Here is a 26,812-nt window from a genome sequence, read left to right on the forward strand (position 1 = left end):
GAGTAGTATAGTACAATACATAAGAGGTTTGATAGATTAGATCATTGTTCCCACTCCGAGCGCAACCCTTTCAAACCCTTCGTCTTCCCTCCTCCTCCCGGTTGACTACCCTTGTCCTCGGGATGATCGGAAGGAGAGTCACCCCTCCAGCCAGTTCTGACTCCCTCATCAATAGGCAGCGCATCTGCACCGCAGATCCGCTTCTCATCCTCGAACTCTTCTTCGCTGATCCCGTTGGTAGCCCAGATACGATGGATTCGCAAGTCGTAAGGACCATCGACTCGATCCGTAAGACCGATACCGACACTCTTCACTCGCTGTCGGAGAAGAGATGTTTGCGGCTCGACCACAAGGCCGTGGTTCGTACGAACAAAGGAGTGGAATGGCAGGAGGATGGTCTCCCAGCCCGTGCCACCGGATGTTGTTGCAGAAGAGTACATGATCGTCGATTCGGGGGGGACGTCGGAGAGCGAAGAAGGAATTCCGCGCGGGAAGAGAGTTTCTGCGAGCTCTGGTGACTCGACTGCTTGCGGCGGGTATGAGGGAAGATCATCACGAGAGGTCTGGTTTCGCACACGGTGATGACGAGTATATAATCTATGCTGGTGGATATCCGTCTCGACGATCGAGTCTGTCTGGATATTGACGGTGTATCGCCGACCGTCGGACTTCACTCTAAGGGCAAGGTACGAGTATGGGTCGACATCCCAGTATAGTCTGCCGAAGAGCCAGAAACCTCGGTCCTTATTGCGAAAAGCGGCATATCCTATTAGTTTTCAACGGTAGTTAGTTTCCAGATTACAGCAAGCTATGTCAATGAGAACAATCCAACGTACCCGTCCTCTCCACTCGCCAATTGTTAGGTAGCTTCGTTGAAATGCTCCCGTGGAACCTCGCATGGGCAGGTGTGTTCGTCGAAGGGTCTGCAGGGACATAGTCAAGATTGGCAGTGCTGAATCCACCAACGGCACGGTCGGCCATGGTTTTGCACCCAGCGACGGTGGATTCATCTTCAAAGTCGAGGAGAGTGTAGGGCTTCGTAGGAGTATGGAGACCTTCGGAGTTCCAGGCTATACAACACAAATATATCAGAGTCTGTTTATATTGCATGCGCAATTGATAACTGAGCGCAGAAACAGAAGCGATGATTACCCACCGATCCTCGATAGACGGCTCAGCTCCTCCGCGCTGCGCTTGATGAATCCTGCGGGTTTGGCGGACAGACACCTAGCCGTGGGAAACATGGTTTGATGACCTATTTGCGCTCGATCCCGTGAGCAGTGAGAATCCTACCGGAATAAAGAAACGATCTGAAATATTCGAATTTGATGTTTGGGTGTTGGAGAAGCTGTTCAGTAGATAAATCATAGACCAGGATTACAAGTAACCGATGGTGATGTCGCCAAGCTGCATACTGGGCTACTCCGTCCTCCGTAGTCTTGATCAAACATTTATCCAATAAACAGTTGCGGATGCATCGGCCGAAGATAAGATCAGATCGATAATCATTGCTTTATTCATTTAGCCTCATCCACTCGTTTCTATCACAACATCGATCTATACACCTACACTCCTCCTACACTTTAACGGCCTGACAGCCTTACAAGAAACCACTTCTGTCTTTACGACTCATTATGACAGCCAACTTTGCCCTACAGTTTTCTTTACGAGAATGTTTCGGACTGAGAAATCCCTGCATACGATGTTTTTTTGTCCTGCCTTGTGACCTTTGCCAGTGAAATTTCCTGGAGATCCATGGGATGTGAAGGACGTCGACAGAGAGAATGCTGGGGAATCTTACTATCCGGGTGAAATTTACGGTCATGTAACTTTGGGAATCGAAAGGCCTTCGAAGCCACCCCAATAATGACTGCGCGCCTTGGCTTGAAGCCGTCAGGCGAACGAAGCAATGAGGACCACTACCTCTGAGCTTGCAATGGTCAATCCGTTCAACAGCGCAGTACATTTCCACCTGCTCACACTTGGAGCCGGAGAAAGCGCAGAGCCCGTGAAAATGCGTTGCCTTGCATCCTGGATTACAGAGTCTCATGCGCGGCATCTGATATCCACAATGGAAACATTTATACAATCCGTCTGCGTCCCTTTGTCTCTTTACTGAGAACGGTATAAATTACTCGTACGGGCTTTCAGCTCAGCCGTTCTGCAAGTTTCGATACCAGTTGGCGTCATGGTTTCTCAATTGCTCCATCCAGGAGCTAGACCAGCTCAGAGATGAGAGAACCATACTATGCTCCGACATTATTTCTGGAACTGCCAGGAAAGTAAGAAGAGTGGTAGCCAGCAGTGGGCTTTAAATCCCCCGCAAATGCCACTCTTCTGCTTCGACCTTTTTCATTTCTTCCCATCGTTCGACAAGTACTCACCTGGCCACCAAACGACTCGCTTCTACACTCGTTTACTTTACAGCCCTCAGCCTCAAGAACTCCTCCACTCGTTAATATCTCGCTCTTCTTCCCACATTTGACATGGCTATTCTTGGCCTTCTTCCAAACCCAAACTGGCCTCAGCAGCCTCTTCCTCCTCGTCTAGACAGGCAGTACACGACAATCACGGCTGAGAACGCTCAGGGGCTGTTTCCCCCAGACGCCTGTATTTTCGTCGGAAAGTGAGTAGTAAGATGTTCTCTACTGTTAAACTAGAGACTCTAACTTTCATTAGTTTGAAAATTACCCTCGAGGACAAAGACCTAGTACGGGATGTTCAGCAAACGTTCTCTGCTTTCGGCCCATGTCATGTCAAGATCAAACGCGACAAGCGAAAAATTCCCACGGCCTTTGTGCAGTTTGAGGTGAGCACTTCCTGGCTCTTGTCATCGTCCTAAGGTGTGGCCCAGTAGATTAACCTCGTCTCTTATAGAAAGTTGAACATGCCGTAGCTGCACTGACAGAGAACGACCTCATCAAGCTTCACGACCGCTGGCTGAGAATCGAAAAGATCAAGGGAAAGAGTATGACCCATTTTTCTCACCTTATCCTGTTGCTGAACAACTACTGACGCCAATATAGGAACTGCGCGCCTTGGACACCGGTCTGGACTCCCAGTGTCTCCGCATGACTTTGAAACGGCTCTTACTGGCCGAGGCCATTTTGAATCATGTTTTCTCGAAGAAGTCTACTTCCTTGACCTAGGTTTTCTCACGACTGTCTTCACAGTTACATTCGCCTATGTCGACGATTACAGAGACGCCATCAAGGTCAGTGCACCACTCAACTACGCCCCAAGACTATGTGCATGTTCTGAGTCCATGTCAACAGGCTTTCGAAAGACATCCGATGTACTACCTCCAGCCGTTGGACATTGAAGGCAACCCTACATTTTCCTGGGTACTGCCACAACCATCCGGCCCCAGCTCTTCCTTCAGACGCTCGCGCAGCAAAGAAGTCCGCGAAGCCATGCGGAACCAGGGTCGTTCGCGGATGCCTCTTCCCGCCGAGTTTCAGCCAAAGACTGGCAGTGGCAAGACCATCGAAGACTACACCCGAGAAATTAACACCCTTCCACACTTCGGCTTGAGCGAGAACCTGGTCCTCGACGTGGTCGAAGAATTAGAGGCAGAACAACGGCACAAGTGCCTCAGTGAAGAATGGGCCGGGTTTTCATCCAACGGCACCGAGCCCACGCCTGCTACAACTACCGATAACGATTCGACAACATCCGGCAACTCCTCCGCTGTTGGCTCGGATGCAGACGAATCAACCTCGGGCTCGCGCTCACGCTCAAAAGGCTCATCCAACACAGCGTCCACCTCTAGCACCGCCGACTTCGAGTCTCTTATCGAGTCGACATCCACCTCCACCACGACTTTCACTTCCTACTTGGAAGTTGTCCCAGAGTGCATAAAAGTCTCCAGCAGAGGACGAAGCTCTGGAAGCTGCAGTGTTTCAGTGAGCACCGGCTCAACCCCCCGCCTACGATTGCGCTCCTGCAGCTCGAGCGCCGATTTACCGCCTCGGAAACCCGATACCGAACTATTCTTCGGCAACGAAGACAACGACAACCACAACCACAACGGCAGCAATGACCAGACGGAGAAGCCGTCAACCTCGATCTCGGGCTCAAACACCATCGAGTCCAAGTCACCCTCCAACTCTCACTAAACGCATGCCTCGCCTGGCATTGCAAAATTCCTTCTCCCTTCGACGTGAGGAGGTAACCGCGTTCCATTTTTAATTGGAGGAAGGGTGCCGGGGGCGGGTCGGCGGGAATCAGCAGTCAAGCTGGTTACCGGCACTTAAGCATCAATTTGGTACAAGACATTTTTGCTATATGGCATTTTGGAGTTGGACTTTGTTTTCTCAAGATGGTTATGCCTTTGTGTCTGATTTGTTGGATGATCCATGACCAAGCTCTATACCCTTTTGATAATCGTGACGGATGGAGGAAATGGGATAAAGTCTATTCGGGCTATATATCTGGTTGAAAGATATGGGAGTACCAGGCATGTATGTATTCTTGACTGGGATAGCACAATGACCTATCTATACACTTGCTTCAAACCTTGTTACTTAGGATATCTCGATGCAGTGCAGAGAGCACACTGCACCTTGTCGCAAAAACCACTCAGGTATTTTTAGAAAAACGCTGTCCTAGAACCAGGGGTTGAGTAATATTTATTCGTGATATCATAATGATCAGGACATTTGGTCAAGCAAAGATCAATCCTTGATCTAGACCGTGTCAAAAATACAAGGAACCAACTGTAATAATGAAACATAATCATATCCCGTAAATTAAGGCCATTATATGTCATGCCATGAAGTATCTTAACATGATTTGTATGCTGCGCGCTGAGTGCGATGAACCACCCATCCCATAATGAACGCCAGGTTCTATAGAAGTCACCGTGAATGCTCTCAAACCATGCAACAGAAGCCGAATGCGATGACAATAAGCATATGTTTGCGCACCGAGGTTCTCACGTTCAAACACTTTCTTCAAGTGAAATAGTCGATCCCAGAAGATGCACAGGCGGCATGAAAATGATGCAAATGTAATAAAAGACACAATAGTTGGAGTGAGCGAGCGTAATAGGCTATGAGCAAGGATGAGTCAACGAAGATGGAAGACCTCGGCCAGGAGTTCTTTCAGGGCCATGTGTCGAGAAACGAGGGGAAGAGGGAGGAAGAGATGCGATTGGATATGATGTCAGACTCCGGGAATATGGAAGAATCAAATGAAGAAAACACCAAAATCACAAAGCAGAAAGATGATATGTACAAGGGCATGAGGTAAATAGATGAGAAGTCGACTAGATCTTAACGTGCTAGACCCTGACACGCCGGGCATCGAAGTATCCTAAACTGACAGCAGTGTCGTTGGTACCAGCAATGGGGGCAGCATCTTCGAGTAGTTCCCATGGACGTACAGGGTAAGCTCCAATGACCCGGCCACGGTATTGAAGACAAAGATGGCTGGCAGCGCAGTTCAAGCCATCTGGCAGTCCAGGCGGCACACCTGAAACAAATGCAGGTTGTTGGGGGTGAGAGAATCCGCCTGTGGAATTACCCGAAGGAGTAGGGGCGGGAGTGGAGCCAGAAGCAGCGGGTGATGGAATGGATACAGGAAGTGTAATGTTAGAAGATGGGCTATCGCCAAGAGGACCAAGAAGGTAGAGGAAGCGCGAGTCATTCTGAACCCGAGCAAAAGGAGGGCATTTCTCTCTCAGATAGCGAGCGCATTGATGACGGGCTTCATCAGGAAACATATCAATCAGGGATGCTGCAACATCCAGAGCATGCGTCTGCAGCAGGATACCCGGACAAGGACGACAATCTGCTGCCCTCATCGAGTGGGGAAAGTAGTCGGCCGCTGGAAAGAGTCGCAACACACTATCTGGAAGACGCGCGAGAGATATGCAAAATATCGATATCAGCAAGCGCGTTTGCTCTGGCAATGCGTTGGGTCTGACTGCGGCTGATGGCACACTGAAGGCAGTCCGATGGAGGACAATCATCCTGAGCAATGCAGAGAACCAGAAAGCAAGGGCTCTCTCGAACTGCGTGCGTGATCGGATCATTTGTTCTGCGTCAACTCCATGACTAAGCTCAGTAGTACCACTGCAGCTCGCTTGCATGCTGATAAGTCTTTGGAGCAGTAAATCCAACTTCTCAGTGAGGACAGGGACAACAGCCTGTGGGCCCACATCGGGAATGCTATACGCCAGCTTCTCAATGATCGCCAGGTACAGTTTCGCGGCCTCGAGTGAGCTGCTGTTGTCTGCAGCAAATGACGAACAGCCATCGGGTGACTCCTCAAACAAGGGTGTAGCGAAGAAATTTTTCTCGGCTCGTTCTCGAATCTAGACAAATTTAGTCTGGAAACCGTATTGAACCTACATCATGGCACTTTACCTGTCGGACGGCATCATGGCTCATCAGCGAAACCAGCCCCACCCAGTTTGATCGTCTTGAGCGAGAGTCTGCAACTGCAGCTTTGAACATCACATCCACTATCTCGTTCCTCACATTGCCCTTAGACTCCGCATTGAATAGAAGCTGGAGCTTCAATTGACAGAAAGGGAGAGAAAAATCGTTGGTCAGTTCGATGACCTTTTCAGCAACAGATATGTCTGGGGTCGCTGGACCAGTGTCAATGGGAATGAAGATAAAAGTATCATTTGAAGTGAATAAGTGCCCACCTGCTTTACTATCCAATCCCAGAAGGGAATCGAGCGCTCTTGTCAGAACCGTCACGGCAGACGGGTGCTGACCAATCAGTTTCTCTGAGCAGTGCCGAACAGCACTTTCTGGATTCTTGGTGAGCAGAATCTGAAGGAGTACCATCGCACTGTGACCTAGATCCACTTGTCGATAGTTCCCTTCTTGGCTTTCCGAATCAATCAAGGCGATGGCATCCCGAATAATGTCGAAAGCCTCCTCAGGATGCTTGAACAAAAATTCTTTCCGTGAAAGATGGAAGCGGTATGTGACCAAGTCGAAATATCGACTCTGACCTGCCGGTGGAGGTACAAGAAGCTGAAGAAGATCTATGCGTAGATCTCTTTGGTTGGAAATCTTATTATCAGACTTGAGAAGCCTTCGTACGAGGAACACGAAGGCTTGAATGGTAACGCATCCAACGCCGATCAGAGGAGGCAGGACTTGGGACAATATCCCTCCGGTAGAAGATCTAAGAAGGCCACAGACCCAGCGGACTATCATGGTGTCGAAACGCTTGGGATGGAAAGGTCTGAGGTAAGACAAATACCTGCATATTTCATTAACCGAGAATTTAGCATGACCACCGCTGGATTCTAATTGTTTGATGAGAACGTTAAATATCGTATCCAATGTGGACTCATCTATACCACTTGCGGACGAGAGGAGCTGGTCTAGCTTCAACAGAAAGAGCGGATCGTTTTCATTGAAAGAAGAGGGTATGTGATCAGACAGCGGTGACGGTGCTGCCATAGATGATTTGCTTTCAATCCGGGAGAGGTCCTGACGGAGAAGAGCAACGGTATTGAGCTCTCCAGGTAGCCGAAGCCCAAGGTCTATCAATGAGAAGATCAAGTCCAAGGAGGTCGACCCAAGCCGTTTGAGACGGGCATATGCCTCTACCAATCTCTTGAAAAGATCGGTTGTAGCACCGATAACACAGAAAGAACGAAAATGATAATTGACTGTATCAGCAGCGGATGCCAAAACAATTCCGTCATTGCAAACGGTAGCCTGCTTGAGTACGTCCGCAAGAATTGAGAGATCGCCGAAACTTTCCAGAATATCCCTAACGGTATAGAATTCGCCAGGGGTGAGTGCGAAGTGCTCGGCGCTAGTGGTGGAATGGAGACCCTGAAATGCGCGACGAGGATCCCGTCCAAACTCAGTAACTCCACGCCGAATCCACTGACCAAGCTCGGATTTCACGGTCCAGGTCAGATCTGACGGTAAAGGGTCACAGGATACTGCACTTGTCGCAACAGAACCAAAGATCCTTGGGAGACGTTCGGCTATTGATGCCTTGAGAATGGCGATGGTAGAAGCCTCTTTCGACGGTTCGACTCCGGCGCGATGCAGCAGAGTGTTACGAAGGTTGTGTACATGCTCAGGCAGACGGCTCACAGGGAGCTGCACGAGAAGTGCAAGGTCCCCCGAAAGGGGCTGATGGTCGGAGCTTCGGGAAAAATCTGCAACCCCCTTTGCCATTAACCACTGAAGGTACTTTCCAACCGAAAATGTCTGGGATCTGACGAGCTCAGAGACGATATGATAGACATTGTCCATGTTCAATTGGTCGCTCATCTGACTCTCGCCAAGGAAGGAAATGATGCAGGTATCCACATCGACTCCAGCGATCTTCCATTTCCGCAGGAGACGGGCGCCGGTATAAACACGAGATACACCATAGCGAAACGGAGTCGCTGCCCACTCGAGCAGTTTGAGAACCAGAGCAGCCTTGTCATCTATAGCACGCAAAGATGCAGCGGAAACAGATGTGATGTCGTGCGAAGAGCATATCGAGTCGAACAGTTGGATGACGCGTTGCTGTGGCGGTTGTTGTGTTGTCCCTTCACATTTCGGAGGCTTCTGCACCCGCGCATTTCGCTCAGCCAAGATTTGAAAGACCGTTCTGTGCACATTGTCGTTAAGGTTCAAACAGGACGATAGGAGATCTTTGTACTTTTCCCAGGACTGTGGAAGCACCATAGATGAAGTATGCTCAAGAGTTAGTTTTCTGATATGCAGTGACAATCGGTCTATCAAGGGGCGAAGGGACGGGGCCGAATCCGACTTGATAGCTAGTTGCAGCTTGTCAAGCAAGAGTTCAGCGAGTCGCCGTCCTCGCTTCCTATATCGCAGTATGTTGCTCCAGTAGATGCCCAACATGAGAAGCCAGACTGGCAAGGTGTTAAATGGCGCTGCCTCCAGCGATGTGAGGAACCACTCCAGATACTGGTCATGGTCAAGCAGTTGCTCAAAGAACAAACGAGAGGTCAAGTTGACCGCGTAAGTCACCTTCATCTTCCAGTCTGCTACTCCACAACTAGTGATTACACCTTCGAGAAACTGTTGGACATTGGCAGTCCAGTCGCGCACCCATTTAGCTTCCAGGCCAATGGTCAATGCGCCACTGGTACCTTTTCTTTTGAAAGCACGGATTTCGTTGGCACCGACGCACTTCGCAAGCCACACAGCACGACCGACAGGAACCCATTTGGTCAAACATTGATCCAAAAGAACTCTGCCTCTGATACCATGAGGAATGGTTCGACTGAGTTTGCGCAGCGGGACATTCGGATTCGCGAGATCGCGGAGCCAGGCCTCACGTTTGTTGTCCGTCAGCGTGACTCGCGGAGGGGGCTTGAATGTTGACGGCGCAGTGACCATGTTATGGCCCTGTCTTTTCTCCAGTGCAGCTGCAAAAACTGACGACAGTATTTGCAAGCCAGAGCGATGTTTCAGTTGCGCATACAGGGAGGGGCGAGCTGTATTGGACTCATTTTGAGACACCTGTGTGCGATCGTAGTATCCTTGCTTGGCCGTTTGCTCATTAAGTACGTCTTCCGGATGGTTGCCCATCCATGGGGAGAAATCTGCAACCTCTGCAAGGGCAATCAACGGTCAGAGACGGCTTTCACGCTTCGTTCGTGTTGAGGGTATTGACTCACTCTCGCCTCTTATCACTGGTGCAACAGAAGGGGTCTCAATATGATATGGTGTAGTCTGCACCTCTTTTGCCGATGCACCATCCTGTTCTCCTGCGGAATCACTTGCTATGATATCTGTTGGAGCAAACTTCCAAGGTGGGCCAGAAAATGAAGGCGGTGGTGGGGGCTTCAGATCCTGTACGACACCTGCTGCACTTTCACCATTTATCTCTGCGCTTCCAGGTATCTCAGAGAGCAATGATTGGAACGACCACACCGGACGCGCACGCCAGGACAGCGAAGGCGGTTTTGAAGTTGTTGCACCTGGAGTACTCTTTGATTCTCCCACACCTGCAGAAGCTGGGCTTCCATCATTAGCTACTGACCCAGCATGCACATCTATCTTCAGTCTCTTCGCCGGTGGTTCGCGCTCCAGCACATCACCGTCATTCGCTGTCAGATCGATGAGTGCCGGTGGTCTACCTTGTGTTTGCGCCACCGGCATAGACGGCTGTTCGGACTGACGGTCAGGCTGACCCAGGGGCTGCGAAAGGTCGGCACGTCCAGTACCGGTATAAACGGCGTAAAGGGGCTGACCCCAGGATTGAACGCCGGCAGAAGAATGGGGTATCATCTCAGCTTCATGGTGTATACAAGCATTGGTATCTGTATCATCGGAACAATTGAGGAGGGTATCGACCACTGAAAATTATCCGCATCAAATCGCGTGTGCTTTATAGGATGCTTCGCAAGTTATCGAACAGGTGGAAAATGGCGAGATGGTATTCGAATTATTTTGCGCCCAATCAATGGGGAATCAAGATGAAGCGGTCCGGATGGATATGACGGCGCAGGTGGTGGGTAATCGTGCCGGTGGTAGGAGGATATGGTCTCGGGCGATCGGGGGAATGCACTATTGTACAAACATTACTCACCGATTGATTGCTGTTGAAGGATGGCGGAACGAGAGCAAACAAACAGGACTCAGAAAGGGGATTGACGCAGAATATGAAAAAGCAATATAGGAGAAGGCAGATTAGAGATCCAGCCGAGCCCGGAGACGGAGATAATAATACTACTGTAAGTCAGATCTCCAGATAACGTAAGGTGACCAAGGCGCATACCTCCGTCGGAATTCAGCAGTCAGTTAGGAATGGAAAAGTAGACTACTCCGTCCTACTCCGTACTCCGTATAGCGTACACTTTTCTTTGCTTTCCATAAGTACCTAGACCTTAGCTATCCGTAGTTTGTGATACATATCCTCTCCTATCCTCTCCAAACGCTCCCTTATCTACCTAAGTAGTAAGGGGTATCTAGCCGGGATCCGTAATAAAACATACCAGATCCAATTACGGATCTGGAATCTGGTGGTTCATGACCATGGAAACAGGCCAACAAATCATACTGATCAATAGTTATCACGCAATTTTACTGTCTTCAGGGACTTGGATCTCTGTGATTGTGTTTCCGCTCCATCTCTACGGAGAATCCGCCTGTCAACTGTTGATTGTGGTCTCGGCTTATTCGGCGAATCATTCCACAACCCAGCACTTTTTGAAGAATTCAGGGTATCAGACGATCGCCTTAGCCCCAAGATTTCAAGTGCCTACGAGGCAATGGCCCAACCTATGACCAGATGTGCGTGCGATCAACAAAGTACTACTCCGCAGTGCCTAACTATTTTCTGTTACCTACCTTACTCGTCCCGCCTGCCCTCTCCCAATAATGTGTAAGACTCCACTGATCCCCGAAAGTGGGCAAGTGTCGCTTCGGAGAGAGCAATTTGTTTGTGGCACCACACGCCCTGTTGTGACACGGTCAAACTTGACATGGACACTGATGGTGGACGAAGGAGTCGATGTTCGGAACCTTGCAATGAAGATTTGAGGTTAAAGAGGAAATCAACCCCCACCTATCATTGGATATGGTAGCATCATGTCGCAACATGCGATTCACCTAAGTAGGAATACTTTTTTGTCACCAGGAGGTGATCATCTCAAGCATACTGATCATTATAGAAGGACTTGCATGTACCACATCGGTTGCAAACCGATCATATTGGCAGAAGCGAATAGGCGAAGGGCTACCAGGAGCATCTCGTTGGAATTTGACCCTACTCGATGCATACAGAAACCTTGGTAGCTTGCGCAGTGATAGGTCTGCTAACAATAATCAAATCCTCAAAGGCTCATCAGCCATCCCTCGTGATGCACACTATCAAGATGTCCCATTCCAGCTGCAGACTAGAGCAAGACTGTGGCGGGCAGAGACAAACTTTCCAGATCCTACGTGCACCCGTGGATGAGACAATACCTATCTAGCCGGTGCCTGGCCATTCAAGGACCCAGGAAGACCTTTCAAATGCAGGAGATCATATCTGTGTAGTATTCAAGCTACCATTATGCATAAGCTTTGGCTTCTGAATGGCCCATCTGACTGTACTTGTGCTTCATGCATGTAGAGATGATGGGAGGGAAGTTAGGCACGAAAGCATCCTATGTTGATAGTCGACAGGCCATTTCTATCTTCTGCAACCCAGATGTGGTCAACTGCGCGTTGTCCCGGCCTCTTAGAATCATTTGCCACGCTTATCACGTTCTTATGAATTTCTGCGCCGAGTTAGCCAAACAACAGGTGGTTGAGAAACAGTAACAAAGGCCGATCGCCCAGTAGTACGTCTTTTAGATTGAGCAGATGAAGTGCCTGTTGAGTTGGAAGCCGATGAGTAGTACGGAGTATTGCAGTCGCCTATCATGACGCTAATAGTTCTTTGCAGTTGGAGGATCTCTCGATTGCTCCCGGTTATCAAGGCCATCGTTCAGCCGCTATCACCATTTTACAGCGCCATTCGTTGAGATCGTCGCAGCAAGTCCTGGATTGTATTGAGGAAACCGAGCCCGATAAGGCGAGTGATAACAAATCATCCATTATGATCCAACTACCAGTTGAGCTTTATCTCTGCTGCTGGTTTAGCGAGGCAGAGAGATGCTGTTAATAGTATGATTTATGATAGTACGGTTTAACGGTTGTTCTTCGTTGCGCTCTTTTTGACTATCCCGCAAGAATATAGCCCTTTCTATAGCTGACTCAAGTTCGGGTCCTAATACAGTCGATCTTTGACTAATGCTGTCTTTAGGCTCACCAGCGTCCACTGCTGATGGATAAACATGGACGGATGATGGATCATCAAGGTGTTCCCCGCAGCTCGCCACGGATTATCTGTGGATGGTTATCTAACCAACCTCCATCCAACCTTGCCATTTTGGTCCTGGCGCCAGAATGATTGCTTGGCTGGCCATCAATACAACATCCCTTATCACGCTACTCTATTCAAAAAAAGGCGTGGACCTAACCGTCGAATTATCAGCGTAAAAATGGCGTCAAAGAAGGATATGCGGAGGCTAGACCTCGGTAAGACTACCTCAATTGAAGCCAACGTCGATCATGAGAGCGCAGTTTCGCTAATTTCAGTCCTGAACCGTAGCCATCCCCTACATCGAGCCGCCGAAGGATAAGAATGAGGCCGATATGTCAGGTACAGAGTCGTTTGAATTTGGGGACTTGTGCAGCAAATGGACTATCTCACTGATACTCCGCGCTAGGAGCGATGTCTAGCACTATGCCAATGGCCGCGGTAGGTCAAAGTTACAGTCCCTTGGTGACGGTCTCGACACATGCTGACTTTCTCTCCCTAGATGTTCACTCGGAATAGGTGAGAGATACCTCCTCGTCGAGCAGATCTAAGCTATGGTATCTGACAATTATACGCGGCGAGCATAGGATGATTGGATGGGTCTCTTTCGTCTTCTCTCTCCAGTCGTGGCTCGGAGAAACACCCGAGCAAAAGAGGTCGGCAGCTACGCCTGCATACATGTCCGTCCTGATGTCTTGTTCGTCTCTCCCTCTTTCCCCCGCAAGTGAACGCGGAAAATTACTGACAGTTGAAAACTTATACAGTAATGGCGCTCGTCGTTGTATGTAACCGAAATATTGTTCCCTTTCAACCTTTCTATAGCCTGGCCTATCTCTTACCACATCGCGCAGACATATTTCCCCCTATTTATGCCACCTCCATCGGCACGAAGCAGCGCCGCTGCTCCTTCTCCTTCACCCTCACCTTAAAATATCGATTAGGTCGTACCGCGATCGGTTGCGGATCCCATTTCGAGGCTAGCTGCTGCAAAAGATATGCTACAGACTAAAGCTGAAAGCTATGGTCAAGTCAGGAGAAAATCATCTAAGTGCATTGAATCAGCCAGGCCATGTGCCCTTGTCACAGCCGTCTTATTCCTATATATGCACGGTATGGCATCGTGACCATATCTTTGTAATTTACGGATTCAATTAATACCTCACTAAATGATGGAATGGTTCCATGTTCGCAAATTACCCACTGATACATACCCGTCACGTACCTATCTCTCAAGCATAATGTATGATCTTCGCCACCACGTCAAGGACAAACCCCACCCCATGTCGGGCTCCAGATATTTGCGCCATCCATTGTCCGTAAAATCCATAGTAAAGCTTCAATTGCATTTGAATCGTGGCCCAGTCAAAAGTTGGAGAGGTTCTAAATATACCATATGCGAGGGCAACGGTGGCTTAGTCAGTGCCACACCGCCTTCCCCCACAAGGGCGCTAAATCGAGGCGTTGCCCCTCAAAAGACTCTTCCGCTCCTCTTCTATCTCTTTCTCTGACACCACCATCCAAACTTCGATCAACTCCCCTCCGTTCGCAAACTCGCAATCTCTCACAACTGCAAAGAGACTTCTGATCTCTCACTTCAGTCACTTATAATCTACCGCTTTTAAGGGCCGTTTACGACGAAAGGCCGAGTTTATGTCCATCGAAAACCTCAAGACCTTCGGTAAGTGACTTTGCCACCTCCTCCAACTACCAGCAATTCTGTCCCTTCTACACTCCGTTCTAGGAGAAGCATCACGGTGCCTTTCACAGAGTTACGATGGCACCATATACTCTCTCCTTAATGGATAATCCATCCTCATGGAGTTGCTATTTGCTTTTTCATGTCATCCGAATTCCAGAATCGTTTGGCGGGGCACATTTGAGGTCATGAGAGCCTAAGGCTGACACGTGCTTCTACACAGACCCCTTCGCCGAAGCTGACGAAGACACCGGCGAGACTAAACAGTCTCAGAACTACATCCATATACGGATTCAGCGTACGTCTCGTCCACCACATCATTTTTCCTGTCGTTGCGAATGGCAGATTCTGTTACTTGAGATAATAGTTACTAACCGTCGCCGTCAACAGAACGCAATGGTCGCAAGACCTTGACCACAGTTCAAGGTCTTCCTAAGAAGTTCGATCAAAAGAAGATCTTGAAGGTGATCAAGAAGAAATTCGGTATGTTGTGCCAATCCCTTCCAGCAAGAAAATTGTATGGCTCAAGCAGCTAACATTTCTCTAGCATGCAATGGCACTATCGTCAATGACTCTGAGATGGGAGAGGTGATTCAGCTGCAAGGAGATCAGCGTAAGGATGTTCAGGAGTTCTTGACCGACAAGAAGGAAGGTCTCGAGCTCGATGCCAAGACCATCAAAGTCCATGGGTTCTAATTTAGACGCCGCGCCCCGTTCCAGTCCCTTCTTCCCAGTCTACATCGCCCTCGGAGTGGTTGGGATAGGGAGCATGTTGTCTTGTCCATCCCTTGTCTGAACCTGCGTGGTGCTTGCCAAAACTACTTGGTCTCTACTCCTAACCATCTCTGTGCCTGGCACGGTGGACTTGGGCCATGTCGAAATGACGCGCTCAAAGTTAATTTTTTGCTCTTTCATGAGCGGACTACTCACTTGAAGCGGGTCTCAGATTCTCATATTTTCTTGACTCGACTATTTTTCTAAGAACGGGATTAGCGATGGAACGAGGCGTTGGTAGATACCCATTATCTGCATAGATGTTTTTCAGTCTGATTTTTCACTTTTTTATGTCGTGCTGCTTCGCAGTATGTGACGGCCTGTTTTGCGCAGACGTCTCGAGAGGAACTTTCCGGCTTCTCTGTTTCGTCAATCAATGTTACTTTGACTATTTGTACCTGTTTTGGGGATATTATCTAATCCATTTTCCATTATTGGTGCAATGTGTTCGACGGGTAACAAGTACTCAGATTCGGGCAAAGTAATCCTATTCTGTTGACGAAAGCTCGATCCCATCAAAGACAGTGGATATACGAGGACGAGGGCGTTTGGTAGGCTCGTAGATAGATTGTCTAGTAAACATCGAGAGAATATCATGTTTTCGACCGCATCTTACAGCTCCCTAGCTCCAGCCCTTGCATCTGCAACACGCATACGAAGGAATATCGCAACAGCCCAGTCCCACAACTTCCGCGTGATCACGAACAAGGGTACCTCCGGCTCGTTCTCGCGGGTCAAGTGTAACTGCAGAAGAAGCGAGGACATACTGACGAAGCTGGCGACTGATACGACCAACAACGACGCGGTTGTCTCACGCTTGATTGTGGCGTGATTTTGAGTGGCGTGGTAGAGAAAGGTAAGGGTCTTCGATTCCAAATGTCAGTAATTTCAACGGTTTTGAAGGTACATAGTCGAGGGAGACAAGGTCGTACGTACTGTTGTGATCGATATCCATGCCGGTAGAAGAAGACGCGGATCTGACGATGCACCGGAGAGATAAAGAACCCAAGAAGTAATGTAAGCGATCAGCCCGTTAGTTGTAAGAAGACGAATGACAACAGCCGGTGGGGTATAATTTAAAAGCCTGCGGAGAGTGATCAGCAACCCGGGAAGGAAACATGCGGCTCAGAAAGAAAACGAACCATCGAGACATCATGCAATCAGCAAAAAAATAAGAAAGATATGCGGATGCGCAGCACTATTGAGAAAGTCAATGGTCAGCAAAAGCCTTGAACCTTCCAGGCGGAGTAGAGGGCAAAGGGTCTTTCTATGGGTCGTGAGAACCATCTCCATTCTACATACCCACATAATAGCCAATGCCACCTCCGTCACTCTAAATCTCCTCTCTACATCCCAATCTTGCCCAACACTCCCGATAATTGCTGCCGCCCAGCCTTCCCGTCCCATCCCCGGCCGTATGTGAAGAAGCTCAGCTAGAAAAGTAAAAGCACACCGCAGCCCCCACCATGCAGCAGGCACCGTACTCAACGCCCGACAGACCAGCAGAGGCGCGTGCCACTTCTTGTCGACTCCCAAAATGACGGCCACGCGAGGATGAAGAGCCGAAGAGGGAGTGGAGCGTCCTGCATCGTTGCTGAGGGGATGTTGTGACGCAGGTAAGGCCGGGGATGGAGGGACAATGGCGGAAACAGTAGACGGCGAAGCCACGCCTTTATCTCGAAGATCGCCTCTTGAGTTGCGAACTGAAGAGTACGAAGGCGGGAGTGGTGATTGATTCGAGTCCGAACGGAGAGTATTTATATCAGGCTCAGAAGGAATCCGATTATGGAGAGGGAAGGGCGGAGGAGCGGCATCACGACAAGGAGGAGCCAGCCTTATTCCCACGGCATATGCAGCCGCTGCGCAATCACACCGAGAAAAAAGAAAGGGGGAAAAGGTCGGCGAGATCGCCAACGACAGAATGAGAAGCTAGATTGTGCGGGCACCAGTTCCTCTTGCTGAAGCGTGATGTTCCCTTTTCCTACTTTTGCCTCTGAGAGAACAAAAGGCTCCTGGCTGGGCAAATCGCAAATTTATGGCTCAGGAGAGTGAAAAGTAGCCAAGTAAGTCAGAGATGCAGCCAGGACCTGACACTTTCAAAAGCCAGTGTGCCGCGCGGACTTCATTGATCATTGTGATGGTAAATGCCAAAACCCCGGCTGGAGACCCGCAGCGGAGAAACCAGTCATGTGATCGGCCCCATCTCGTGATTTCCATCCTTGGATGGAATAATTTGTTGCACATTCAACAGGCCATCCCAAAGTCCAGTCCCTCACTTCGGCGCTCCTGTTACATCAGCCCCTAATGGCGTCCTCCCTATGTCGTTCTCCGAGCTCCTTGCGCACGTTTGTGCAGCCCGGAACTCCCATTGCCGAGTTCTATCAAACCGCACCTTCGCCGAGTTCCGCAGTTGTAGCATATTACCAACGCCGCTTCTTCTCTCAGTCTCAGATGGCCCAGCGGGGCCTGTCTGGCATACCACAGAATATTTCAGTTAAGCAGCCTGCACAACCGAGTATGAGAACCAGAGGAAGAGAGTTGTCGAGGTCGGAACTACCGCAAGACATTGGTCTCTTGCCCGGCACTTTCATTCGACCTCTGTGGAGAGACATGCCATCAATCTTTCAACAACCGAAAGAACGCCTGCAGCTTGAGTGGCTATGGCTGAAGAATGCGGTTCAGAACTTCCTTGGGTACGTGTGCCGTTCCTCATTTACGGCTATCCGGAAAACGTTCTTGTGGAATGGGTTTTCTAGAACAGTCTGGTGCTGACCTCTACCAGGCTCATCGCTTACAGCAAATGGATCAACAAGGGACTACCACTACGCCTGAAGGAGCGGCGCCAGGTTGCTCGCGAACTACATCAACGGATGTATAGTGCTTTTGCTGAGTAGGTTATCATTATTTCACCTCGAGTTTTGCGCAGGCAGTTAACCAGTTCTTTCGATCGTCTATAGCGGAGATATCAATACCCTGCGCAAGATCTGTTGCAGCGGCCTCGCAAATAACCTCAGCTCCCGTATAGCCAGCCGTCCAAAGGATGAGAAGGTCACTTGGACCCTGGACAAATACAATCGCACACCAGGCACGCTCTTCACTGGTCTTCGCGTCTTGGCTGATCGCGCCACGCAGATACCAGACTTGCCTGATTCTGGAGTACGGCAGGTAGTTGTGCGCATCACTAGCCGTCAGTCAACGAGCAAGGTCACTATTCCCACCAAGCGCGGTGCTGAAAGCGCTGTCGCTGCAGAGCCTACGCCAGCTAAGCAGCAAGATTGCACTGAATACATCGTTATCCAGAAGCTTCGGTGGACCGGTGAAGATCAGGAGTGGCGTATCTGGGGCCATGCCACTCCTACGACTGTCGAAGATCTCGACAGCCCCTTCTTTGCCCCAGGACTCACACTCTCCGAGCGCATGGATGCTATGAAGGACATGATGACAGGAAAAAAATGATGTGAATCATTCTTTTCAACCCATCACTCAATTCACTGCTCCATGTCGCAGTTCAAATGTTCAACTTCCCATATGCTAGTGCGTTCGGGGCCGATCGTCTTGAGAATAAGTCTCCGTTCTGTTATCAACCCGGCGAACAACAAGTATTGTCCGCATTGAGTTATCGAGAAGAATTCCATGATCTTCTCGATTGCGTATCGCCTACATGTGGGCGGCCTCATGGCTATCCAAGTGCCGGCTACTTTCCATTCTCACATGTGTTATACTTACGCAGAAGCTTTGGTCTTGCTTTCTTTCCATTTGGGATCATCTCACATTCCTTATGATTTGTATTATTCAGCGTGATAAAGGGAGTCTGGACCGTTAGACCTCGTTACGAACTGTACCATATCAAGATTGCACTTCTCGTTATTCATGTGATTACTGGACATATCTCAAAATTGGACTGCCAATACATCCAAGGCAGGAATACATACCATGTCCTGAAGGTGAATTATGAAACAGGAGTGGTATCTCATCAGAAAGACAGTCAATCCAACATCAAAAGACGCAATATGTACATCGGGGGCTATGTGAAAACGATGGGAAATATGATAGGGGAATCAAGAACGACGATTGAAATGTGTAATCTGTAGCACAAACAGAGTTCGATGGACATGCTTTCTGAACTCCTACACATGGGCCGGGAAGAGACATAGACCTCTTAAGTCCGGTACGGGGACTATAATCTAGTCATCATCGAATATCTGGAACGTATTGACCAGAATGGTCTCAATAACGCGGACCTGCCAACCAGCATCGGCAATGTTGCCGCCTGAACTGGCACCCATGAGAGTAGGTCTAGCAAGGCTTGTCAGTTTCCGAAGTCTCGCAGAGAACGAATATGAGGAGATGAGGTCAGTGACTTACCCAAAGCAGATTGCAATATTCCCTGCATTCATACGATTATTCATGTAATGTTCTTGGACTTTGTTGAGGTGCTAGAATCGAGCAAATTAGACCTTGGCATATAGAAAGATGGGGCGATACCCGAGTTACTTACAAGTATCAGAGCCCTCAGCGTGGCGTAGTGCGCATCTGGAAGGTTGTTGACAAGTGCATGCAGTGAATCCCTCCGCTGGATGTCATCATCGATCCCTACAGAAATACGTGTCAGCTACTCAGCTCTTGTCATATGGCACCCCGGGTTCGAATCAATGTACTTACGAGCTGCATTAATGAAATCAGAATAGTATCGGGAAGTAAACAAGGGATCAGGCAGTTCTCTAAAGAACTGTTTCAGCAGCCCGGCGACACTATTAACATCGTGATAGAAGTTCTCGGGATTCGTAAAGTCCACTTGTGAAGAGTCTGCCATCCATAGAGGTCAGCGACTGCTAGAGAAACGGGTTAAACTGTGGTTACACATACCGTTGTCGAAAAGCGACTTCATATGGTTGATGTGATTTGCGCTCCCAGAGAGACGGTAAATGCCTTCCACATCTAATCCGAACAATTCTATGGCCTGGAGGCATTGGTAAACAATCATGGGTACGGCAGTCCCATCTCTGGCGTATAGATCTTCCAATGACACCCCGAAGACCGGCCTCAGAGGAGGGAGATTCTGTTGGAAGTTGTTTCCAGGTGGAGGCAGGGGATTAGCCGGTGCCGCCATGGGCAGCGTGTTCACATTGTGCTGATCAGGAGCTGGCAACCCAGAAGAAGTTGGATAAGGTGGTTGGAATGGGGGTGGCGAGGAGAAGGAGTCTGGATGTGGCTGGAAAGACGATGGCTGGGTGCTTTGAGCGGGCGCTGGTGCCGGAGACGGAGTCGCAGCCGGTCCAGATGGCTGAGTGGAGGGCTGACTGACAGGAAGATGTTGTTGGGAAAATGATGAAGGAAACATGATTGACTGGCGCTTGTTCTGTGTGGAAGGCTGCGAGGCCGGAGCAACCGGTGTGGGCGTACCTCCCAGTGTCTAACACGAAATGAGCATGCGGATAATAATGATCGATACAAATTAACGTACCGGATGACGCTGGTACTGAACCTCCTCCGAAGTCACAGCACCAGGATTATGTTCGTAGCTGAGAATATAATCCTGGAAGTCCTTCTGGTTATCAATCTGCCGTACCACCTCATACAGACTCTTTGGTCCAATAGAGCCATTGCCTGCGCCCTCATCTAAAGGCGTAATGGATAAGCCTTGTCCCAGCAGCAACTTCTCATTAAATGTGGCTGAGGCATGAGTTAGCTCAAAGTTCGACAAAGCGGTTCAATGTCGGGACGTAGTGACATCATACCGAACTTTTGTAGCTGCAACGTAAGACCAGAGTCACACTCTGCAATCAATTTCTGGATGTTCTGCACAGCCTGCGGACGATGGGTGGAAATCAGTTCTCGTCGAGCCGTTTGTGCGGCCGTGACCTTGGCAGCATAATCTCCGTCCGCATTTTGCACTTTGCGCAACAGCTCTTCTTCATGTTGGGCAGCAGATTTATGTCCCTTCAAACCAAACTTCCCGCCCTGTTTGTCCCCGGTTTTCACGCGGTCATACTGCTCCGCAAGAGATTCGTACTTCGCCTTTGCTTTCTCCGCTGCCGCCTCGGCCTCAGTAACTCTTTTCTCCGCGCTCAGGCCGGTTTGTTTCCACTGTTTGCGTCCCTTCTCGATATTCGTGGCAAGCTCGTGGAGGTCATCAGCCATCTGCTGTAGAGATACTGCGAATTGAAGTCCATGATCCGCCATGCGTTCGTGGAATCGATTGAGATCATTGTAGCTAGAGCCGTAGGTGCCTTGGCGATTGTCGGGGCGGCTGGCAGCGTCATTAAGAGAGCGAGACAACTTCCTCAAGCCCTGCGCATGTTCTTCTTCCAGAGAGGACCGCTTCTTGAGAAATGCGGAGAAATCCTGCATTTCCTTCGGTCAGCGCACCCTTCTTTCTTCTGACTGGAGGATCGGAGGGATTAGCATAAGGCGGTCAGAACGCACCTTCGCAGAAGCTACGCTCTGCTTCAATCGTGCCAGGAGCGTTGTGATACCGATCTAAGATATCAAAGAGCTCGGGTCAGCTGCAAAGTCCTCCGTCTCGCTCATTTTGGGATGAAGCTATGAAATGAGTCACCCACATCGGAGTAAATGACTTTGTCCAGGCGAGCTTTCAGCTCCTCTGTCATAGGCGGTGGCCCCGGACGAACTTCAGACTGTCCCGCAGAGCCAGCACTCGATGGTGGCGCATCAGGATCCCTGAGCACCGGAACAATTGGCGCTGAGCCATCGGGAGCAGCAACCTCTGCCATAGAAAATCCTGCTGAGAGAATCGACGGTAGGCAACTGTGAATCAAGCGTAGTCGTCGAGTTTCTGTAGATGAGTAGATAGGGAAGAGTCTACGAGATATCGTGTTGTCGAATTGCGGAAGCCTAAATGGTGGGGAGTACGGAGTACGGAGTACGGGATGCTACTAATAATAATATGCTGATGCGGATGCGGATGGTTCGTTGGCAGAACGGCAGTATGGCTGGCGGTGGGGATAGGAGTGGAGGGCTTGCCTTAGTGGAGGCTTGGTACCTTAGGTTTCAACCGCTGAGGTACCTTACAGAACATGCTGTACTCGACAGGTTGACGAAACGCTGGGTGCCTAAGTAACTAAGTAAGGCACCTTAGCCGCTTGATAAGTGAAGCTTTCAATGGCCTTAAAGACTTAGAAGGGTTGCTCACTGGAATGCAAGACCAATTCGTATGTACGTCATGGGGGATAGCAGGCTGATGGCACTTGGCCAGTGGTAAGCTCGTGATATTCCTGAGCGTGGTATTTAGTGAGTCTGGGATGGTGATGGGAGTGGTAAGAATTAATCATTACTGATGAGAACGAAAGCTTGTCTTTGGGCCTCCCTTGCTACATGCTAGTAAGGTAGTATTTATTTGATATACCCTACGGAGTTGTCCATACAGGCTGGAGTACCAACAGAGTACAGACCAAGCCGCATTGGCGCGAGGCCGAAAAGGATCCTGCTGATAGAAGAACGTCTTGGTCAACATTTGAGTAACAATGATTCATGATTCTTGTCGACTGACGCTATTCGACTGCGATTGTGGTCCCGTCCATCTCATAAAGGACAAGGCTCCGATATCTTGCCTAAGGCATGAAAATGAGTCAGCAATTTCCCCAGAACCGCCGAGTTTCGCGCTTAAGCGTCCCCTCCCTTTTTCTGCCGATTACCGGCACCTAAGCACATTCCTTGTGTCAATACCACGCCTTTTTGCATGTGTTAACGGCACTCCGCGGTTCAATACCGTTGGCGAATTTTTTTCACTTTATACTGATGGACCTGGAGTTCCGGGGTGTCATAGCACCAAATGGGCTGCCTACACAGGCAAGTTTGATAACGCCCCCGGGCACCACCAGCGACTTTCGGAACACGCCGAGGCTTACCCGGCCGGTGGCAGGCTTCAATTTCCCAAATAGGAGCACGGAACTTGGCGAGATGGAGAAGGTGCCCCCGCAAATCACTGGAAAACGGCGGGGTGGTAGTAGAAAGGCCTGTAACGAGTGTAAACAGCAAAAGGTGAGCTAATCAGTCCTTGGCTACTGGGCTCGCGGTGTTGAATGGCCCCAAATGAAATAGCCCACCTTCATATCCAGATCGAAGACCTGTTTTTTCTGTCCTCGACTGCTGGCTGAACATGGTATGTTGGGTTTCAACAGCTTCGATGTGATATTGTTCAGACGCCGGCAGCGGCATGTTCGCGCTGTCGGCGCCTTCAGATAGAATGCAAGGTTGAGCCTACATTCAGGCGAATCTCCAAGCGGAGGTAAGTCTTCTACGATACACATCTATACTCGAACACCCTTTTCCTGTCTGACTCTTTGACAGACGCAACGCTGAAATGGAAAAGGAGATCGCAGAACTCCGTCGACGGCTCGCTATCAATGGCGAACGGCCTCAGACGGGGGAGGCCAACGCCAGCGATGAAATGTCGCAGTGTTCAGAAGATGTGTACTGTGGACCAAACTCCGCGCTTTCCAGTCGGGGTCGCCCTCTCTCTTCCCCCTTGAAACCGCAACCTCTACCAGGTCCTTTGGCTTTAGCCAGAGACAGTTCCATCATCTCCCAGGACGACAGTCCTTGGAGACTGGAGGATGTCACACTCTCCAGACAACGAGTAGCACGATTGTTTGACCAGTACTTACCCACTTTCCCTGTTCTGCTCAAGAGGAACTGGCGTCAGTTAACGACCCGCTAGATACTTCACGTACTACCACCCCTTTCTGCCTCTTCTAAATCCTCAAAAGCCTCCTGAGGAGTATCTGCGCCGCAGCCGCTTGCAAGCCTGGACGATCATTTGCATCGCTAGTCGTCGAGCGCCATCAGAACCGGGCCTTCTAAGTTCACTCACTGGGCCTTTCAGCAGGCTCCTTTGGTCGACCCTTACTGGAGTGCCTCAAGACTACCGTGTGGTCAAGGCTTTATGCCTACTTTGCACCTGGCCGCTGCCCACAACGAGTCAAAGGACCGATGCTACTTTTATGCTTAGCGGACTGATGATGCAGATTGCGATGCAGCTGGGTCTGCATCGGCCTGTCCAGGCAGAGGAGTTTACGACGTTCCGAATGGAAGCTCAAGGAGAAGCAGTGAAGGATCGTTTACAGACATGGGCTATCTGTAATATTGTGGCTCAGAAGTAAGTACTGGCGATCCCTGCCAGCAATCTCATGCATCTTGGATGTTGATAAATGCCCTTTGCAGCGTCGCAACCGGCTACGGACAGCCCCCAGGTACCATTTATGATTGGGCGCTTGAACCACCATCTCTCCGAGACGCCGATTACAATCCTTCGGATGACTTGCGAATCCGGTTGCGGATTGAAAAGTTCTGTGACCGCGTGACAAAGGCACTATATAGCGGAAAGCCTGACCCAGCCGAATTCATCAGTTCGGAGAAATTGTTAATCGTCCAGCTTCTGGAGAGTGAACTCCGGGAGATGGAAGTCGACTTTGGTCGCGACATATCTAGTATGAACATCTGGACTGCTGTTGTTGTTGAGCCGCTACTAAATTGTCATCTTCAGATATCAATATGATCCATCTGCGAGCCGCGGAGTTGCACCTGAGATACTTTGTATTCCTTGGTTCTAATCCACGAGGTGAAGATTTGACAAAGCTTTTCATCGCCACGACGTCATTCCTCGGACGAGTTTTGGACTTGGAGACATCTCCTGGAGAACTGATTGGCCACGCCACCAATTATATCCTTCAGATGATAGTCTCTGCAGCCTTTGCCCTTATGAAGCTCTTGAAGAGTGATTTCAGCCGTCATATCGACTTCGATCACGGCAAATTACTGTTCAATGGAGCCATTTCGGCCATCCGACGGATAAGTGTTATGGATCATGATCGCCCTGTTCGCCTCGCCGATATTTTGGCTCAGATGTGGAATGCAAACGAGGCAGCACACTCTCCGGGCGATAATGTCTTGGAGCTGAAAGTTCGCTGCAGAATGAGCATGAGTCATGTCTATGACACGGTCTGGCGCTGGCGGCAGAGATTCAGGCCTATGCGAAGCATCGAGGACTCACAAGGTTTGTTTATTCTTTAGTCCCGTATTCTCGCCGTTGAAATGATCTTGTAAAGCTGACCTTTTGCAGTCACAGTGGCTGACCCAAACATATCGGCGGCCGCAGGCACTGTCACCCGGCAGCAGGATGATACACTAGATGAAACTGGTTTGATCTATCCGCCCAATTTCGACCAAGGGGCCTTCATCAGTGAAGCAGGGTTCTCCGAAGTTTTTGATTCTCTCAACTGGGTTTTTGATGGGATTCCCGATTCTTTCGTTGCACCACCGGTCATGTAGCCATGATGACGGGTCAGGATGTGAAACTACACATGAACAGAAACAAAACCAGTGATCTTGGCTGTCCAGGCGAGCAAGTGCCAACTGGCAGGATCTCTCAGATATCTATTACGACCTCATCTTGTGTATATAGAATACTTTCATGATACCATTTGATTTAGGAAGTGCAAAAAAGGTGATACGATTCTCGATTGAGAGTTTATGGAAGAAAGATCTCTCGGATCACAATGCCGAGGCTGTAAATAAATCAGGACAATGAGTTGCTCGGCCCCACCTATCATATATAACATGGAACTGCCCAGTTCTTTTGTCAAGTCTTTGGCGCGCATTGCAATTACTAGGACTGATGGTGACGAAGGAGTGAAGTGCATGCCTTGAGGACGATTGGCGCATGTAAGCAAATATGAGGTGCCGCTGTCTAAAGGGCTAGGATATCGGATTACTGGATGAGGTCCCCTGGGAACACACAGACCATATATAAGCGCGCCCGTTGATGAGGCAGCCAATAAACGTACCTGTGTGCTACCATATGGCTCCTTGTATCATGACACAAAGTACAACTCAAAGCACACCGTCTTAGACGATCGGTAGCGCTTAACTTCAAGCAGATGGAAGAATGGACATTGTCCTCCTTTCAAGCATGAGTCAATGATTGAAAGTCTTATACAGCGCTGATCATGGCTAGGGACGTCCGTGGGACGCAGCCAAGACGCGATAATGTCACCCCATGCTCATGGCAACCTTGCGACCTTGAAGTAGCAAGGCTACCTAGAAGGATGGACTTGTAAAATTGGGAGGTTAAGTCCTGTTTCTCGTTTTCTACTGGTTCAGAGGGCTCCGGTGGCGGTCAGATAATGGGCAACACGGCGTCCAATAATGATGATTGCTGGAGGTATTTTCTGATGCGATATGATCTAGTCTATAGTGGCATGGCGCATAGGAGGTAATAATAAATGGCAGATACTCACTCCATCGTCTAAGCACTGAGGTACTATTCAGCTAGCCTTCACATACTAACTAGCTCGTTCGCTACCAAGTATCAACTTACTCCCGCTTAATCCCAGAGTAGAGGAGAATTAAGCCAGAGTAGAGATTGAGTGAGTCCGGAAATAGAGAACGATTTTCGGGAGCAATAAGGGCACCCTATTAGGACAGAGTATTTCCATACCTTGCCTTCAATATTCCATGGTTCGTATGGGTCAACCCCCCTTGATCCTAAACAAAAACAGAGAGGTATCTACCGTTGCCTGA

The 26,812-nt window shown here is 49.5% G+C and overlaps 8 protein-coding genes across 8 annotated transcripts; 5 read left to right on the plus strand and 3 right to left on the minus strand.

Moving 5' to 3' along the window:
- Positions 1-41: 41 nt before the first annotated feature.
- Positions 42-1,416, minus strand: AFUA_3G06220 (CIA30 family protein; the record flags this gene model as incomplete). The annotated part of the gene is made up of 3 exons (XM_749891.2): positions 1,157-1,416; positions 837-1,070; positions 42-766 (listed from the first exon to the last, which is right to left on the minus strand). The coding sequence occupies exons 1-3, from the start codon at positions 1,242-1,244 to the stop codon at positions 42-44; spliced, it is 1,047 nt and encodes a 348-aa protein (XP_754984.1). The 5' UTR covers positions 1,245-1,416.
- Positions 1,417-1,543: 127 nt separating this feature from the next.
- On the plus strand, positions 1,544-4,118 carry AFUA_3G06230 (uncharacterized protein; the record flags this gene model as incomplete). The annotated part of the gene is made up of 5 exons (XM_749890.3): positions 1,544-2,626; positions 2,680-2,809; positions 2,878-2,968; positions 3,027-3,214; positions 3,276-4,118. Exons 1-5 carry the CDS (start codon positions 2,487-2,489, stop codon positions 4,116-4,118), a joined length of 1,392 nt encoding a protein of 463 aa, XP_754983.2. The 5' UTR covers positions 1,544-2,486.
- A 604-nt stretch (positions 4,119-4,722) lies between these two features.
- On the minus strand, positions 4,723-10,849 carry AFUA_3G06250 (mediator of RNA polymerase II transcription subunit 12). Its single transcript, XM_077804339.1, has 5 exons — positions 10,732-10,849; positions 9,629-10,682; positions 6,659-9,562; positions 6,372-6,598; positions 4,723-6,319 (listed from the first exon to the last, which is right to left on the minus strand). Exons 2-5 carry the CDS (start codon positions 10,239-10,241, stop codon positions 5,285-5,287), a joined length of 4,779 nt encoding a protein of 1,592 aa, XP_077660495.1. The 5' UTR covers positions 10,242-10,682; positions 10,732-10,849; the 3' UTR covers positions 4,723-5,284.
- A 2,133-nt stretch (positions 10,850-12,982) lies between these two features.
- AFUA_3G06255 (uncharacterized protein) lies at positions 12,983-13,710 on the plus strand (the record flags this gene model as incomplete). The annotated part of the gene is made up of 4 exons (XM_001481551.2): positions 12,983-13,019; positions 13,093-13,143; positions 13,211-13,242; positions 13,389-13,710. 4 exons carry the CDS (start codon positions 12,983-12,985, stop codon positions 13,527-13,529), a joined length of 261 nt encoding a protein of 86 aa, XP_001481601.1. The 3' UTR covers positions 13,530-13,710.
- Positions 13,711-14,451: 741 nt separating this feature from the next.
- Positions 14,452-15,193, plus strand: AFUA_3G06260 (translation initiation factor eIF1; the record flags this gene model as incomplete). Its single annotated transcript, XM_749887.1, has 4 exons — positions 14,452-14,479; positions 14,721-14,795; positions 14,888-14,980; positions 15,045-15,193. The coding sequence occupies 4 exons, from the start codon at positions 14,452-14,454 to the stop codon at positions 15,191-15,193; spliced, it is 345 nt and encodes a 114-aa protein (XP_754980.1).
- Positions 15,194-17,575: 2,382 nt separating this feature from the next.
- Positions 17,576-18,727, plus strand: AFUA_3G06270 (uncharacterized protein; the record flags this gene model as incomplete). Its single annotated transcript, XM_749886.1, has 3 exons — positions 17,576-17,964; positions 18,054-18,161; positions 18,229-18,727. The coding sequence occupies 3 exons, from the start codon at positions 17,576-17,578 to the stop codon at positions 18,725-18,727; spliced, it is 996 nt and encodes a 331-aa protein (XP_754979.1).
- A 728-nt stretch (positions 18,728-19,455) lies between these two features.
- rgd1 (putative Rho GTPase activator (Rgd1)) lies at positions 19,456-22,263 on the minus strand (the record flags this gene model as incomplete). The annotated part of the gene is made up of 9 exons (XM_749885.2): positions 21,835-22,263; positions 21,698-21,751; positions 21,010-21,616; positions 20,736-20,944; positions 20,138-20,684; positions 19,934-20,077; positions 19,770-19,864; positions 19,637-19,707; positions 19,456-19,567 (listed from the first exon to the last, which is right to left on the minus strand). Exons 1-9 carry the CDS (start codon positions 22,003-22,005, stop codon positions 19,456-19,458), a joined length of 2,010 nt encoding a protein of 669 aa, XP_754978.1. The 5' UTR covers positions 22,006-22,263.
- Positions 22,264-22,902: 639 nt separating this feature from the next.
- Positions 22,903-25,752, plus strand: AFUA_3G06290 (transcription factor domain-containing protein). The gene is made up of 7 exons (XM_749884.2): positions 22,903-23,272; positions 23,413-23,519; positions 23,582-23,890; positions 23,952-24,389; positions 24,455-24,720; positions 24,777-25,286; positions 25,353-25,752. Exons 1-7 carry the CDS (start codon positions 23,030-23,032, stop codon positions 25,559-25,561), a joined length of 2,082 nt encoding a protein of 693 aa, XP_754977.2. The 5' UTR covers positions 22,903-23,029; the 3' UTR covers positions 25,562-25,752.
- The last annotated feature ends 1,060 nt before the right edge of the window (positions 25,753-26,812 follow it).

This window comes from Aspergillus fumigatus, chromosome 3 (genome assembly GCF_000002655.1).
Source record: "Aspergillus fumigatus Af293 chromosome 3, whole genome shotgun sequence".
NCBI classification, from domain to species: domain Eukaryota; kingdom Fungi; phylum Ascomycota; class Eurotiomycetes; order Eurotiales; family Aspergillaceae; genus Aspergillus; species Aspergillus fumigatus.

Bases quoted from the DNA above. Each gene is read 5' to 3' on its own strand.
- AFUA_3G06290 (XM_749884.2), top strand. From the start codon at position 23,030: ATGGACCTGGAGTTCCGGGGTGTCATAGCACCAAATGGGCTGCCTACA. The intron at 24,390-24,454 runs GTAAGTACTGGC...TGCCCTTTGCAG, and splicing joins TGTAATATTGTGGCTCAGAA to CGTCGCAACCGGCTACGGAC. The intron at 25,287-25,352 runs GTTTGTTTATTC...GACCTTTTGCAG, and splicing joins AAGCATCGAGGACTCACAAG to TCACAGTGGCTGACCCAAAC.
- AFUA_3G06250 (XM_077804339.1), bottom strand. From the start codon at position 10,241: ATGATACCCCATTCTTCTGCCGGCGTTCAATCCTGGGGTCAGCCCCTT. The intron at 9,563-9,628 runs GTGAGTCAATAC...TTGCCCTTGCAG, and splicing joins ACCAGTGATAAGAGGCGAGA to AGGTTGCAGATTTCTCCCCA. The intron at 6,320-6,371 runs GTAAAGTGCCAT...AAATTTGTCTAG, and splicing joins GCCATGATGCCGTCCGACAG to ATTCGAGAACGAGCCGAGAA.